The sequence below is a fragment of the Melanaphis sacchari genome, unplaced genomic scaffold (assembly GCF_002803265.2).
Source record: "Melanaphis sacchari strain LSU unplaced genomic scaffold, SCAv2.0 Contig2_pilon_pilon, whole genome shotgun sequence".
NCBI classification, from domain to species: domain Eukaryota; kingdom Metazoa; phylum Arthropoda; class Insecta; order Hemiptera; family Aphididae; genus Melanaphis; species Melanaphis sacchari.
Window position 1 is genome coordinate 6,238,406 of NW_020271173.1, and position 18,919 is coordinate 6,257,324.

General features: G+C 25.1%; 1 protein-coding gene across 1 annotated transcript in view; it reads right to left on the bottom strand.

Annotated features, from left to right (window-relative positions):
• LOC112595959 (pikachurin-like) overlaps positions 1–17,178 on the bottom strand; it is a 73,023-nt gene extending 55,845 nt beyond the window's left edge. The window contains exon 1 of the mRNA XM_025341374.1: positions 16,649–17,178. Within this exon, the coding sequence (XP_025197159.1) occupies positions 16,649–16,769 (121 nt within the window). The 5' untranslated portion in view covers positions 16,770–17,178. The remainder of the gene's footprint in view (positions 1–16,648) is intronic.
• Between the last annotated feature and the right edge of the window lie 1,741 nt (positions 17,179–18,919).

Here is an 18,919-nt window from a genome sequence, read left to right on the forward strand (position 1 = left end):
AACCAATTTGGTACATAAAATAATAATAGTAATAATAATGATATTTTAAAAAAAATAGTTTAATACTCGTAGTATAAGTCAATGAACCAAATGAGCTAAGGAAACAGCACTTTGCAAATAATATTTAAGAACGTGAGTACCACGATACAAGTTTTAAATTGAGACACGTTATATGTCTTGCGTTTCCAAGAAACTCGCATTTTCGTATGTTTGTCTGTTTTAATAAATAGTTTCAGTACCTAGTGCGAATTATAATTTTATTTCAAGTAACCACAGTACTTAGTCTAATTCCGAGTCCGATGTGTAACCGATTAATTTATGGTCGTTTAAATTCTCAAGTTAGATAAAGGTGTACCATTGGAAGATAGGTATAAGGCAGTAGTACCAAATTTAATTCGTAATCTACTATCCAAATTTATTTTACCTTAATATTTGTGTTCGTATTTTAGTTTGTGTTTTAATTGGTTTAATTAAAAGTATTTGTTTGTATTTTTTACTATCTGAGATAGAGAAATTATGTAGACAGGTAAATAAGCACATGGGTGAAAAAATATATTGCAAGTATATTTTAAAAGATGTAAAGGATAATATTTTACAATAAATCTCGATGCAATAATAACTTAAAAATCTTAATATAAAACTAAAAAAAAAATTGATCTCATGCAGTTCAGAGTAAAAAATAGAAAAGATGATGTAAGTGATTATACAGAAATTGTAAATTAACAGGTTAGGTTAGATAGAAGTAGACCAAAAAATAAGAAATACATGTAGGTACTGAGAACAAAGAATTGAGAAGGAAATTAGAGGACAGAGATCGATAGTATAAAAAAATATATTAATAAATTATGTGATGACATAGAAAAAAATATTAGAAAAAATAGATAAAATAAATTTTGATGACAATAATAAACAAATTAATAATAATTACCATAATAATAAAAACAAAGTACGGATTTATAATCGGAAAAGAGACAACTACAACGAAATATTCGAATATCGAAAGAAAAATCTTTATCTTTATAGGAGAGATGAAATAAAAGAGAGATATTAATAAAAGAGATTATAACTCTTACCATCTAGGCTGGCCGAATAATAGTTATTATAGATTAAATAGGAGAGACAGTAATTGCTTTGGATCATACTCAAGAGAAAAAAAGAACAACTATGACAGTTTTAGGAAAAATAGTAGAGACAGAAGTATAACAAAGATTTTATGTCGTATAAATAGAGAGAAATTAAAACAAGGAAACAAGAGAAAATTATAACCACGGTATTAAAAGCAATGATGATAAAAAAACGTCGCAAAAATAACCAGCAATATAGCAGAAAAATTATTCGAGATAGAATTCCAGGAAAATATAGGGAAGAACTCTATAGAAAATAATCTGAAAGAGTTACTTGCTATAGATATAATGAAAGAGGACACTATGCAGACAGTTATAAATATTTAAAATAACAATTAGGGTCCGAGTTAGAAAAAAAAATCAGAGCATCTAAATTGGAAAAACATTTACGAACTTAAAATATAACTTCCAATGAGATAAAATGAAAAAGAGAAATAATTGTATAAATTTTATTCAAAAATGGTATGACCAAAAATTAAATAAAACCATTGTTAATAAAAACCTAGATATAAGCGAAACTATTTATTTAAAACCGGAACCAGAAACGAAATTTCAAAACATTATCTCAGCAATAATATGAAAGCTACAGCAACACGAGCATACAACTATTTAGAAATAACAAAAGTCATTTTTTTTACTGGACGAAAATTGGGCAATAGGTCACTGCTTCAGAAAATGTCTTACAATATCACAGGAAATATCGTTAAAATTTAATAACTTAAAAAAAAATAATTAATCGAAATAAAAATGTTTACGAAATAGCCTACATAAGCTCAGACGACTAATAGTTACTATATATATATTATAAAAAAAGACAACTACATACATAAACCTAAGTTTTCTAATATTTTTAGAACCATAGAAAACATAAATTAATTTTGTGTAAAAAATAAAATAAAAAACTTAGTTTTTCCCGAAATATATTCAGGCTCAGACAATAAAAAATGGAATATCGTTTCCATTATGATCAAATTTATATTTCAAAATATCTTTATAAAAATTAAAATATATATATATGTATACACATATGTCCTATTAATGAAAATTATAGTTCAACAATTGAAACTAATGAACCTAAGACAATTATTTAAATAACACAATTATTAACAACCAAAGACTATTAATAAATATATCTGCACTTATGTAAACAAACATACAATACAAAAGTATAATCAATAATAGTAAAACACTAAGGTATTGAAAAATATGCAATAATAGACACCGGGTCAAATATTTTATGTATAGATTTTTCTTTAATTAATAATATTAAACACATAAAAAAACAAAGAAAAATTTGTTATTACAAAAGCAGACAAAACAAAATTAATGGTTAAAATAAAAAATAATTATTTAGTTATAAATTTTAAAGATAACAATATCATAATACTTATAGATGAACAATAATATAAATATTAAATGCAAACCAATACTAATAACAAAAAATAGAATAGAATATAATAAAAATAAATGACGAACAAAAATTAATTAAAAAAATCGTATCAAATTACAATAAAAACTACCGCTAAAAAACAAATAAATATTAAAAGCTTCAACATAAACTTAAATAATATTCTAGATTCAAGTTACGTAATAAAACCAATTTAATGATTAAGTAAAAACTAATTTTTAACGTTAAAATAATCCATTATTAATAATAAAGACGGAACAACTTTATACAATTTTTCAAATATTTAAAATAATATTTCCAAGAGAATGAAAATAGATATTCTAAATATAAAAAAAGAATTAGTAGAAATAAACATTAAAACTATATATACCAACTAAGTAACAATAAGATGGTAATGAAATTATTAATGATTCACTAATAAACAAAGAATTGTAATAAAAATATATAAGAACTAAACAATAAACAACGTAAAGAAGCCTAAAAATTGATTTATAACTATAAACAATTATTTAAATTAGACCTACTAAATATAACTTAAGCTAATATAAAACCATGTGAAATTTAACTCAAATCAGATAAAGCTATATTTTTTCAGTCATAATTTAGAGTTTCCCTATCACAAAGAGATGTTCTAAAAACATTAATTGACCAAATGATAGATGCAGACATGATTGAATCAAGTAAAAGCAATTACGTGGCACCTGTATTCATAATCCTAAAAAATAAAAGTTGAATACCGATTCTTGGTAGACTATAGAAAACCTAATAACAAAACTGTAGCTGATAAACACTCAATACCACGATCATAAGACCTCTTTAGAAGTTTAGAAGGGACTAAATTTTACTCTACTCTAGACTTGGCCCAAGATTTTTTAATTTCTGATAAAACAAAAGGGCTGAAATAAAAAAGAATTATTATGGATTTTGAATTATTTAATTTTAAAAGAATTCTGCAAAAATTTAAAAATTCAACATCAATTTTTCAAAAAATAATAAGTAACGTTTTTAGCGATTATTTGTATAAAACCATAAACTAAATTTATAGAATTTAATTTAAAAATAAAATATCGACCCGGTTCATGGAACACTATGACAGATTATCTTTTACATTACTCCGTTAACACAATAAAAAGCACATGCATATTAGATGAAAAATAAAAAGACAAAATCAAAGCTAACACTATAAAATTTGAAATTTGTTTCGAATCAATACAATCTGAGACACTAAAAATACAACAATTTAAAGACGAATTTTGCAATAATTTAATTTTATCATAATTATTGGCAGTTGAAAAAAATTAATTTTACAAAAAATCTAAAAATACTTAATAACACAGAAATATTACTATATTTTAAAAATTGGACATCCCTCGAGTCAAATAAGCTGTTGATGGTATTTAAAAGTTTAATTAACACTATTCTAAAATTTTACCACAAATCAGATTTCAGTAGACACTTCGGAATTACAAAAACCTTAGCTAAACTAAAACAAAAATATTATTGACCCACAATAATTAAAGACACCACAGATTTTTCAAAAGCTCGAATTTCTTATTAAATGATAAAAAATTCAACAGATAAAGGCCATGGGATTACCACAACCAATACCTTTGATTTCAGAAAAACTATTATAAACAATGATATTTAACTATTTAGAGTAACTACCCATTTCTAGAGGAAAAAACGGCTTATTGTTGTTTCTCGTAATTCTATAAAATTATGTTTCGAAAAGGCGGTTAAAAATGTTAACGGAACAGCACCAATAAGTTTTCTAATGGAATTAATTACATCCTAAAGAGTACATGAATACTTTTGTAGCAATAAAAACACTCATTTCAAAAACAAAGGGATAGATTATGCGTGTAAAAAATTAGACATTACGCAAATTTTCTCTAGCGGTTACCATCCATAAAAAAATAGTATGCTGAACTTATGAACAAATTTTTTTTTAATAGTTTATCGCATCACGTAAACGAAAATCAGAAAGACCGTTAAGTGGTCGTTCTATTTCAAAATGATCATTTTAACTTATAATATAAGCTAAATTTGAGATTAAAAGTAAGCTCATTTTAGAAAATCAACCTTGAGATAGCAAAATAACTCTAGAAGACAAATTGTTTTATTTTAATAAATTCCTAAAACAACTTCAAAAGATTAGAACATAGACACTATACTTAAAATGTTTTAAATAAACAAGCTGTTCAAAAAAAAGCAATTTGACGAAAATCATAAAAATATTAATTTCAACCGGGTAAAAAAAGTCTTTATAAATTTGATTTAAAAAGAAATTAAGAAAAGTAGTAAGTAAATACAGAGTTCTCTTTACTCTTTTGAAAATCTATCTGATGTTAACTATAAAGCAGAATTAATTTTAAACGGAAAAAAAACTATACATTTACAAAGAATAAAATCTTTTTGTGAAATAAAGATATCAAACATAGAAAACAAATAAAATACACTTAACAAATCTAACCTTCTGGAAAATGTTATACAAGACGTATGTTTATTACGGTCTTTAGTTCTATATGTTTTTAAAAACATCCACAGTCGGTGCAGTACATATCAATGCTATCTCTGAAGAAGATATAGCTATAAGTGTATCTCCCGAAGGCTTTTTTGACGATGTAGCAGAGGTCATATTATATGATAAGAGCATTCTTTTAATCTACACACAGGAATTGCAGACGACCACCCAGACGATAATTCAGAAAACATTAAAATAACTGGGGGATTGAAAACTATTGAGAAAATACAAACACGAACCAAACTCTAGATAAATTAACCTCCATTAATAAAAACATAAGAAAAAGCGATATAAAAATGTTAGGCATAATAAATAAAGATCTGTTAAATAGAAGATTTAAAAGATGAATTCAATTTTTTTGGGAACTAAAACCATTTCTGATGTAATGTCGTAACAGAAAAACAATTAAAAACCTTTTATACTAATGAAAAAATGTTAGATCAACAATTTAACAATTAATTTAAAAATGCTTTTGTGTCAGACCATAAAGATCTAAAAAACTTAGCAACAGAATTGAATATATATACTAATATCACTGAAAATAAAATGAAACCATTAAAAGATATTTTTTTAAATTTATCAGAAAAAAAAAAAAAACAAATTATATAACCAGAAAAATACAATTCAAGGTATCTGAGAAATAATATATATTTTAATATCGGTTATCCTAAAATGTATAAACTATAAACCATGAAAGAAATATTCATTTAAACTACATAAAATTCTATCAAGGTTTATAAAATTAAAAATAACCTATCTCAAGTATAAAAAAAATAAATATCAAACATAACAAAAATAGAAGAACTTAAATTAAATCACAGTCACTCTAGATAAATAAAAATAGCCTTTCCTTGCAACTATATGAACTATTGAGTAATTATATTATTTTAGTAATAAGAATATACTTATACAATTTTTATATTTTTTTGTTAAGCTCTTTTTTCTTTTCTACGTCTAGCTTTTCTATATTTTTCAATAATAAAAAAAAAAAAAAAAAAAAATGATATAAACCTATTATAATATCAAAAATCACCAGATAAACAAAACTAAATTTTGTATAATCCTTGTGGTGTTCACAGCAAACAAAAAAAGCCGAAAGAAAGAAAAAATGGTATCAAATTAATTTTTATAACAAATTTAAAATTGCACTCAGCGCGAAGAAATCAAACAAAAATATCAAAAAAATGAATTCAATTTGAACTGACTTAAAAAAAGAGAAATCCCATTTAACTTAAATAAACACAGTGCATAACCTAATTATGCTGTGTACATTAATAAAGTTGTCTATACATTTTCCCATTCTATTTTTAATACATTAACAACTATTGTTACGATTGGATTCGTATAAGCTTCGTCGTCTAGTTTGTCTTCAGTGCTTGTTAAACGTAAAAGTAAAATGTAATAAAAGATCACGTGGAACAACAAACCTACTCAAAAGGAAATTATAGGAATAATGGTAGCATTCAATCCATCCGACCAATGTATTAGAAAGTTTTTTAAGAGACATAAAAGGTACATTCGTATAAGAAGATGACAATTTCAATGCCTACTGTAAAACTTTAAGCTCAAATAAAAATGTTTAGGTAAGTTAAGTATACAGTTTTTCAGCATACTACAAAAATGGTCATTTTTTTGTAGATAGTATACGTACACTGGTAGATAACTTACGACACGTGTACCAAACATAGAAGAAAAATAAAATTCTGAAAATAAAAAAATAGAGAAGGTTTTGAGAAAATTATAAATTTTATCCTTTCCAAAAATATTTCCTCTCCCGGATAAAAATAAAACACATATATATTTATGTATAAGTAATTTTATCATCCATATTTAGTTTTCTACATGTATAACTATCAATCAGGCAAGTAGTATTTATCTATAAGCTGATATTGTGACCACCCACCTCTACCCATTGTCGACGCATTTCTATATGTCAAGAAAAAAATTAAACTAATACTCTTTTGAAATATATCATACATACAAAATTCTCAGATAATTTATGTATAGTATTACATGTATACGTATACTCATAAATAGCTAGAATGAGAGATGAAAAAACTGTATTTAATATTATTTTTTCTCTTTTAGGTTTTGCATTATAATTGCATACATTTAATTTCATAGGCTTAGATTTGAAAAAACGAGGATATATTTATTTTTACACGAGGGGAATTGTATGCGTCAACCAATTTAGTACTTATAGAATAAAATAATAATAATTTTGTCAAAAAAACGGTACCATATTCGTAGTATAGGCCAATGAAGCAAATGAGCTGAAGTAGCACATTGTAAATAATATTTAAGAACGTGAGTACTGCGGTAATAGGCAATTCAGGTGTTTGATCAAGACACATAACGATTTTCATATGTTTGTTTCTTATATTAAGTAGTTTCAGTATCTATTGCGAATTATTATTTTATTTTGAGTAATCACAGTACTTGGTCTTGTCCCGAATCCGAAGTGTAGCCGATTAATTTATAGTAGTTTGAGTTTTCATGTTAGGTAGAGATATATGACTTCATACATATTATCATATTTTGTTTGTATGGAGTTGAGTAAAATTTAGTTTAGGTTATTTCTTTGCTATTTTGTCCATATTTAATTTTAATTTTTAAATAATATGTAGATTACTAAAGTATATACGAATACAAACTAGGGTTTAAACTTTATTTCTTCTTTAATCGATAACTTTTCAGTATCATTTCCTTTTCTTATGGTAGTGAATGAAAAACGTGTTTATTTATTATTTATAAAAAGATAATACAAATAAGTAATTTATTTTGTTTTCCAAAATAATTTATACATTATACAGTTTCTATACATAAATAACTGAGTTTACATTACAATAATCTTAAAACTGAGTTTAATTAATTCACAACTTTATGATACTAAATAAATTGAATGCTCAAATATTATAATAATGTTAAATTATGTGCCTAATATAAATATTATTAAAAACATTTTTTTTATTTCTTAACTTAATGTATACCTATATTATTATGAATAGTTGAAACTAAGATATCCCTAGGCCTTTATACGAGTTTTTCTCAATTAGGCCCAGTAATATTTTTGATACTTATTTATTCTCGTATAAAAATAAAATAGCATACAAATTCATTGTGACAACGTTTAGACAATGAAATCTCAGTTCAAAAATCAAATAAATTCTGAGAACGATTTCATATTGATGTAAAATATTATATCTAAATATTAGCATATTTCATTTCTCTAGGTAAGAATAAACTATATGATATAAATAAGTAAAATATTGTTTAAAAACGAATATTCAAAATAAATACTTGAATATTTTTTACAAATTGTATTCAGAATATCAAACGAAAAATATAAAATATTTTTACTATTGTTCTATGATATATTGTAATCTTAATATCGGGAATCCTTAACTAAAATGTGTGCCTAAACAAATTCAGAATATAAAACGTCGATCGCTTTACAGAAATTTATGATATACCAAATAAAAAAATTAAAGTATTAAAATACATTTTTTCTAATGAATAAAACACTGCAAATACGTATTTGTGTACTATTTTAATTATTTTACAATGCTAAATGAGAACAATGATTAAAAAATGTATACCGATAATAAATTGTACAATTGTTATTCGTTATATATTATTGACATACTATTTACATTTAGAAGCTTGATGATTTTAGTTTAAAAAAAAAACCCATTTAGAAATAAGGTAATTTCACTAAGCCTGATTTTCTGGTGGAACCACTATGAGCTCAAGTTTTTATTGACTTTTGAGCTAGCCACTAGATTAGATCAAGAATAATATATCTAGTTAATCAAAATATTTGCATCAAGTAAATAATTTTATGCGTAGTGTTAGTATTATAAATGTAATTTAATAATTAAGAACAAATTAGTAAATAATAAGGATAGAGTTTACTACAACTAAATAAGTTTATTTAATTACGGAAATTGTACTCTTTTTAATTAAGATAATGAGTTTTTTATGAAGAAAAAAAGAGAATATCTGAACACATCAAGTGTTAGGTTTATAATACTTCATTTAAATATTTTTTTTACATATTTAATTTCTCTGGGCTTTTATTTTTCTATACACTTAGTCAAAAATACACAATAATAAAAATAAAATATGTAAATTTAAAATGGAAACGTGTTATTGAGTTAATGTTGTGAAATTTAACAAGAAATATATTTTTAAAGAGAGGTTTAAAAAACTGTTAATAGGATATTGTTTTTTTCCAAAATTTGAGACATGGAGATTTATTTTCCGGGAGTTTTGAATAATTCAATTGACGACAAAACGTGTTTCTTGGCACAAGTCTTCAACTCGTACAATCAAATGAGTTCAAATTGAAAGATCGTAAAATAACGGCTATGGTGGCTATGATGACGGAAATTAAATGCTTTTGGACCAAATCCATTTTCATTAAAACCTCTTTGTCCTTAGCCTTGGCCAAAATCTCTCACTTATATATCTTCTTTATCGCGTTCCATCTACCGTTACCACCGTTGTCAGTAACCAATCGTATTCAATTATTCCTAATCCCCCTCCCCCAAATCGTAAACGGGTACGATATCGTTTACCGTAAATCGGTATGTGTCGTGTAACGACTGGCAGTAGTGTGTTTGCGTTTTATATCAATAATATTATGTTTCATTTTTCCTTGTAACTCTACAAGACAAATGTTCAAAACATGCAATGATGTGTACACAATATTATTAATTGTGCATATAATAAATTGGGTAATATTTCACATACAAATATAGGCTACAGAGATAAGCATAAGTGTGATCAAGGTGGAGACTGTAACTGTGTATAGATGTATTCGGAGCGTTCTATGGCCGCCGCGCCGTTGAGCAATTGTTGTTAATCAATACACAAGTTGCCGCTGCTGCCGCCGCCACCCTCTGTCACCCACCGCCATTGCTTTACCGCTGTTGATAGTATCTGCGAAACTGCAGAAGGGTGTCAAATATATGTATATATATAATGTGTATATATATATATATATATATACACATATTAAGTCGAGTACACACCACTGAGTTTGCAGGTGACCTGCCTGCACGAGTCGTGTTTTACTGCCGCCTCTAAGGGCATATTTTCTCAAACATCCTATTACAACAATAGCCTTATCTTGTTTGCACTCTACAAATTTTTTAAATGTGTATAATTTATACGGACCTGTTGCTCGAATGTAGCGTTTTATCCGGACACATAACTTTTCCTTATCCTTGTATTCACAGAAATAGATTCAGAGATCGCACCGTATAACCATATTATTAATATCCACATATTATCACACTAATTCCAAACATCATAAACTTTGAAAGAAAAACGTCAAGAAAAATGGATTAACCATATGCGTAAATAAAATTTATTAAATACCCAACAGAAAACGAAATATATTTTGGTAGAATGAAAAATAAGAATATATTATAACAAAATAATTCAATTTTAAGCATTTAAGGAATTTAGAATATTAATACCTATGCTCAAACATTTGACATTAAATATTAATATCAACTTAATTGTAAAAGCAAATCAGAGAATGCTATAAGGTATTTTAAATTCCATGTACATTCCAGGTGATTTATTTCATTGTTTAAACATTCGTCAATTAGTATCTTTTGATTATCCAATAACTCCAGAATATAAAAGTTTAATTTAGATAAATAAAATAAAATCTACGTCTGGTATTTGGGCATGGTCAAATACCATATTTAAATATAAAATGTAAAAGTAAAAATATATGAATAATTTTAAATGTATATAACTATTACTGCATAGACTGTTAATACTTATTAAATAGAATTGTTAAATTTAAAACAAAATGAACAAACTAACGTAATAATACTTCCGTGTATAATGAATTATCCAACCATAACTATTTCGTTAAAAAAAAAAACTTTAAGAACCCTCTCATAAATCATTTCTATTATAATTTAAATGTATTGAACCTAATGGTCACTAAGTAATACATTCAGACCATTAACCAATTGTAGAATTAATAACAGTATAATGTATTAAAATAATGTTGAAGAAAAATTAATTTTTTACTTAAAATAAAAGTGGTTGAATAAATCTAATCTTGTAATATTATGATACAAATTTTGAAGTAATAATGATTATGTAAAATCAAATTATTTTTTTAAAGAGATTTAAATATTTTAACTACAAAATAAAAATATGAAATTTTTTTTATTCAAATTTATGTTGTTAGGTTTAATATTAAACTTAATTTGTCTATTTTTAATCTAAAGGTAAGAGCTTTGTCTTGGTCTATACTTTTGTTTGCATATTTTAATTTTTAACTGATTTATACAACATTTTAAATTTATTCGTGAGACTTAGAATTAAATAACTTATATAACTAATTTAATATATTAATACAGTCCGTTATTGTTTCTTTTTATATAATACAGATATTATTAATAATAAAATAATATGACAAAATAGTAGTTAAAAATTCAAAATAATAAAAAGTTTTTCCTTATACTAAATTATTCGATATAATATTATAAAAATATTTATTTTAGTTTTTTGTTTTAAAAGAATAATTTATTTGAAGGTTTTAAAAGTTAGTTGGATATTTTTATTCAATCTTAGATAATACGTATAGCAATATACCTATAAACTATAATTATTTAATTTTAAATTAAACTTCCGCATTTTTCAATAAAATTGTATTTGTGAAAACAATTACCATAAGAGATCTAGATTTTTTAAGTGTAGACAAATATAATATTAAACACATAATTAATGCACAATAATTATAATGATGGTAAATTAATGAGTTTAAGGAAACTTTCTTTTCGAAATATGAGTCTAATGAAATATATTGAAATGGGTTATTCACATATTTAAGTAAATTAAGTTCTAGCAATTAAATTTCTCAGTAGATCTGAAGTTTATTTAATATAGTATTACATTAATTAAAAATACCCATAATCCAGGTATCTCACACACTTATAAAAACCTTATTGAATTAAACTTTTTAATAAATTGTAAAAATGTAGCCATTCATTTATTATTAGACTTATTATGAATTTATGTATTAAATATTCTATTGTATTTCAAATACATTTTTTAATAAATATAATAATAAAAATAAATTTATTTTCAATATTGTTGATGATTATTCAAAAAGAAGTTTTTATAAATATTGTGTAAAAAGTAAAGTACAATCAAGTACTTAACAACATTTTTCTATTTTAAATATTTTTATTAAAACTGATGCATAAATATATTAAATTTAATAGATTGGTTTTATAATTTATTTAAATAGATTAAAAAACTTAAAAATAAAATAAAATACAACTTTTATAGATACCACACAATTATATTTGATAATAAAGAGTTTGCTACAAAAATCAGTTGATTTCAGTTTTTTAGAAAATGTGTTCCTTTCTAAATATAATAAAAATAAGAATTCCCTACAAGTCGGCGTGATAACCAGATAAATTCAATATATATATATATATTAGTATAGTGTGATATAAAATAGACTTATCTGATTTTATTTATTTATTTGTTATTATAATCAGATAAATCCGGACTTATTTGATTATTTCATACATTTAATAATCACATTTTAATTTCATAAATAAATTTAAGTAGTATGCATATATTCTAATAATCTATAAATTGATTTATGTTAAGTATAATTTAATTTAATTTAAAATAATATAATAAAAGTATTTAATGAAAATAAAAATTATAATTGTAAAGAAAACGCAGAGAAGTCTATATTTGGTCAAGTTTATTTCATGTTTACAAAATGTATATAGAATAAGACGAAACAGCTGTGATGTTCATACATTTCCAATATCTTCAAGGAAAATATTGAATTCAAAATCTTAAGTAAGAATAATTTAAAAAAAATTCAAATCATTTAAGTGTTTTTTAATCATCTTGAAAAGTTTTTGAAAGTGGATCTCTTTAGTTACCTAATTAATTATTTCTTCGTAATTATGTTATTTTACAAAACAATATCAAACTTTGAGTCAATTGGTGTCAATAATTAAAGTTTGGGACATAATATGAGTCTTTATATATTAAGATATATCCATTCAAAGACTTAAACTTTGGTCACCTTCTATAGTTCTAAAAAGTAAAATTACATTTGAACGTTTATATTTTACTCGATTTAATTTAATTTATTTAATTGTCTAAAAATATAAATTCCAATCGGTTTTTACATGTATGAAATATAAAAGATCAAATTATACATAGATATAATTATAAGTTATTATATTAATTATTACCATCAATAAAAAAAATAAATATCATATTTTATTATATATTTTATAACTATATTGAATATATAAGCTGAAAAAAAATCATGAAAATAAAACTAGACCTTAACAAATTTTATGGATTTAAATAAATTTTTTCTGAATTCGAGTTTCTTCTCTTCAAAATGTTTTCCTATTTTTATGTATAAAATCCATAGATTTTAACTAATTTTTTTTAAATTATTTAAAGTAGGTTTTACAAAATTTAAGACATTTAAATAAATGTTCTATATTGTTACATTTTATCGATATGAGCTTAAGGAAAAAAGAAAAAAATGAATATTTTTTCAGACCAATTCAAGTTTCTTTGTAAAACATTTTATATTCATTCTATTTAAAAAAATATAAAAAAAACATAACGAAAAATGTTTTAAAAAATATATATATTTTTACATAAAAATATTAATTTTTAACAATTATTATCTCATGCATGTAGGAAGTAAAACATTTATAAATAACTATTTAGTTTTAAACACTAAAAAGTTCAATAGGTGAAAGGTACTCGTTTCATTGGAAACTATTACCTTATTATGTCTGTGCGTGATGTGTATTGATTATTTTACAGTGAATAGAACATTATAGTATTTTACATTTTTACATAACATCGCTTTGTAATAGTCACATACATTTTGAACTTTCTAATTTATATTTCGACTTCCGTTGTATACATTTTAAAATATGAAAAGGATTTAAAAATAACACATGGACTCAAAATTTCAATAGGAACGATTGTTATTGTACATATTATTATTTTTATATGATATTTAAGTCTTATTTTTTTTTCACTTATTCACTTATTTATAAAAACAAATACAATAAAATTAAGTATTACGGTTGTCATAACGTAATAGTTAAACATTTAGAATTTAACTATAAGTATTATAAAAATAACATTAAATTTAAAAATTATTAAATTAAATGCTGTATCAATTTAAATCGGATGATTTAAGATTTTATAGTACATAAAACCTTGTAATAGTTTAGGTGAATACAATATGTACAATTTAACACATCGACATATTTTTAGTAAAAATGAATTGCTATTTAATTTAAAATATAGAAAATAAAAAATAATACTGTGCATGCGATTAAGCATATTGTTTTATTTTAATTTTATATGCGTTAATATATTTTTGAATTAGTATACTTTTATTCACCCTGGGATACATGAAACAAACTGAATTGCTAATTACCGCAGTACTCCCAACAAATTCAATTAAAATACCTTTTTTACTGTTCTAATATTCTTCATAAATTCATAAGCGAAAGTGATGTTTATTAGTACAAAAGTGACTAAAAATAAATCTGTTGAACGAACCGTTAAATCAAATTAATAATCAATAGGTTATTATTGTTGGGGTTTGCTCTCTAGCGTCTACCATAAAATGACTAATACGCGTAAAGGGTCACAGATAAAGCTTCTATATGTACCATAATTGTGACTATAACGCGCACATTATATAGCATTCATTATTTGATTAACAGAATAACTTGTTTCAATATCATATTATACATAATATATACATTATATTTTATTTTATTTATGTCGAGTGTTATCAATTTTCCCCCTAACATACGTGTTTTGTTATACTGTCAGTTTTAGTGTTAAATCCGCTTTATACATAAACTATATGTTTATATGAGATTTTCAAACTTCCTTCAAAACTTCCTTTTTGCAAAAATAAATTACAAGTAATGTTCGCCGAAGATGTATGAGAATTTAGTATATCTACTTACATTATTACACGACAATACAATGATTTACCTGCTAAATCATTCAAATTTGTTTCATAGTGTCCACAGTAATATCTCACCTTATAGTTTATTTAGAAATCTAACTATTAAATACCTTCCTAACCTACTGAATAGACAACAATAAATTATGGTTATTTAAATTTAAAAAAAAAAAATTTATAAATGAACGACATTATATTATCAACAATACAAGCATGTATTAATTTTGCATACACAACACGCCTTGTGTAAACATTTTACATTATGGTTAGCTATGTGTACCTCACGTAAAATAATCTAATTCCTTAATGATACAATTAATTACATAAACATTACAGACATTTTATTGTATTAAGGTTGTAAATTGTTCGTGTTAAAATTAATATTTATAACTGAACTTTTTTGCTTCATTTTATAAAGTATTTTTTTTTACAATTAAATAATTGTCTTAGATTCTGAACATAGCAAAAATATAATGGTTCTAATAATCATTATAAGGACTATTATATTTGTCTGTTAATATGTTTTATGCTATAAAATCTATTTATGTTCTATATATATATCAATAAATTGTTATGATAATTTTTAAATTTATTATATAATTAGTCTTATACAAATATTTTAATAATTACTAATTAGTAATTAGTATATTACGTTACAGTTTTAATAACGAATACTAATTGGTCTACTATAAAACTGAGCAGTGAGTATTTAAATACCACGTTCATTCGATGTATATACTTGTAAGATTAACTAGCATTATCAATAAAAACTTTAGAAATTGGAGTAATGATGACTTAATCATGCGAGTGATACTTCTTCAGTTATTTATAATTCGTATATATTTCAATAGCGTTCACTTTAATATCCACTAAAGTTTATGGGACACATTAACATTGAAAATTAAAGATAATTATCATTCTCAAATGTTGAATAATTTAATAAGGGTGGCCGATGGCCGTATTGAAAAACGATCATACCTCGCGTTAGCCAACGTTTGCGAGGTTGTATGGTACACAAATTACGATAGTTCTTACTCATTCGTTTCTAGGTCAATATTTTATAATAATCGTACTCGATGACGCGCAAGTGACTTATTCGAAGAATTGGACTAAATGAGAAAACAAATGTTAAAAAAAATCTTTGTACCGTAAAAAGCTTCTTCAAAGCTTGAATTGAAATCAACAACAATTGTACGTGTTAATACCGCAAATTAATCCCCTATTTACAATTTTTTTCATACTTTTTATTTAACTCGCTAAAACTGCACTGGATATTTATATGATAATAGAACATATTATAACGCTAGAACAGCTTAATCCACAAACCAATATTTCTTTACAGTCTTTACACTACAGACAAAATTAAGCACTTAACTTCTAATGCTAAAACAAATTATGTGTGCACAATAATTTTAGAATGTTCGGCAAATTTAGTTTTTAAATATTTTATTTTATATTAGTTTCTAATATCAAATTATAGGTTAAGCTATTCCAGTGATCTTGGAACTTCTGAGGTTTTTATTTTTTATCAAAACCATTATCATAACACTTGGAAATCTTACCTTGAAACGCCGCTTCAAACTGTAACGATTTTTCGACGGCCGACAACTCACCGCCGATCATTGCGCCGACCACGACGACGACTGTCGCTAGCAACATCGACAACAACCGAAAGTCGTACATACTATTTGTAGTACACGGCACTGGTATAGACACAGTTGTGGGCGAGTATCACTCTATTCTCTGTTAAACATTCATACGGTCGACGGTCGTCGCCCTTTTCGCTTTTTCTCGGCATCACGTCTCGTCATCGTTTGCCGCAACTTATTTCAATTTTTCAAACGCTACTTTTAATACGCACCCATACACAGTAGACAAATACGGTAACTTTTTAAACACTATAGTTATTATTAACTCATCGCAAACATACCGAAACGAATTTTAATCGTAATTCGTATTTAGTATTATTTCGTTGGCGAGTTGAAAAACAAAAACCCGAGAAAAAAAACTACCCCCGTCGGGTGGAACGGCGACAACGACGACAATGACGTTACTCTCGTCACGGCGCTACGGGCGTTTAGTGACTGTGTGTAGGACCCTCGGTCCTCGAGCGCGAGAGGCGTATTATCATTATTAATATTATTATTATTTTTGACCGCTGACGAACGCACCCACCCCTGGTGGTTAAAAATCGCGTGTTCACGCATTACGCCATCTATGTGCTTAGATGTGACAATCATCGCGCCTGTGCATGCCAGCCGTCTTCGAGACCGAGTCAAAGACACTGCGAACGTTTCGGTTCGACCGGAAACTGCTACTAAAATGTGACAAAATTACATTATAACGTAGATATCTTGTTGCCTAGTGTCTACTAAGTACTAACTGAAATACATTTATAATCATATTATGTCTATCAGACTACCACTCTACTGTCTCTAATTTAATAATAGTATAATACCACAGTGTCCAATCGATAATACGAGTGCAATGTAACATTAAACCTCAAAGCGTAAGTCCGACGGGAAAAACCCGCAAACTTTGTTATAAGTATGCGGACACACCTTCGTGGCTATATAGTCAGTAGATCCTAATACTTAAAGACTTAAAAAATGTTGAAAATGGAGAACGCTCTAAAATTTTCCTTTTATTTTTATTACTTCATTGATTACAGTATAATAAAATAGTTCCTATTAAAATTTACTCAGCTTTAGATATCCCATGGAGTATAGGTACTCCATAGACTCCCGAACTCGTTCAAAAGCATATTAATTAGTGAGCATATTTAGAATAGTTGAAGAAAGCTTGATATACACTTGAAAAATATGTCTTGAGTACCTACCTATATTTCATATTTTTGTTATTAATAATATAATACCAGTCTGTATATAATATTATATGCACAGAAGGTATTTTTTGGTTATCGCCACGATTGACAAACAAATAATAACATTAATAAAATATTATATAATATTGATTTAAGTATAGAGCATTTTATATAATTGATAAAACTAATAACTCACACGAGGTATAAATTGTTATGATATGTTAAATAGTATTTTGACGAAAGAACCATCTGTTTGAAGACCACATAAACTCGACCAAAAAAAATTTAAAAAAATAGTTATCGAAATGCTAATGAAATGTTATTCTGTTTTTTATTTCGTCATTTAGCTAATACTTACAACCGTTCAATATTTATAACACCTGTTGTCGGATCTGAAAAATTGTGTTAGTGGTTAACTGTTAGATGATTGAAACCAGCTTTTTCTAATTATTCTTCTGTTTTATAATCACGGCAACGATCAGAATAGATGATCAGTCTGTTTTAATATTATTTTTGATTACATTTAATACTTAATATATTAATATTGTTCTATCTTTGACCTCGAATAAAAAATATAATTTATCTCTTTTCATATACCTTCAAAAATCTAATGTTGAGGTAAAAATGTCAAACACTATTTTAGCATTTTGTAAAATACCTTTCGTCAAATTCAAACTTAAATAATTTCTCTAGGCTTACATATTTGGAATATGACAATAAAAGGAATCCTGAGAACGTTACATTCCATTTGTATGGAAAAACTATTGACGCATAAATAATAAATACACGATAACCGAAAAAAATGCACTATTTAGGTTATTGATAATACATTAATACATTTATATATATTTTACATACCGTAACTGTTAGGTAGTACATACGGTATGTACTTGATACGAATTAATAACTATAAATTATAAATGATATAATTAACTTTTAAAAATTATCAGGAATCATTTAATTTATATGACTATATAATATGTTTTTGTTTTATATTGTTAAATTAATA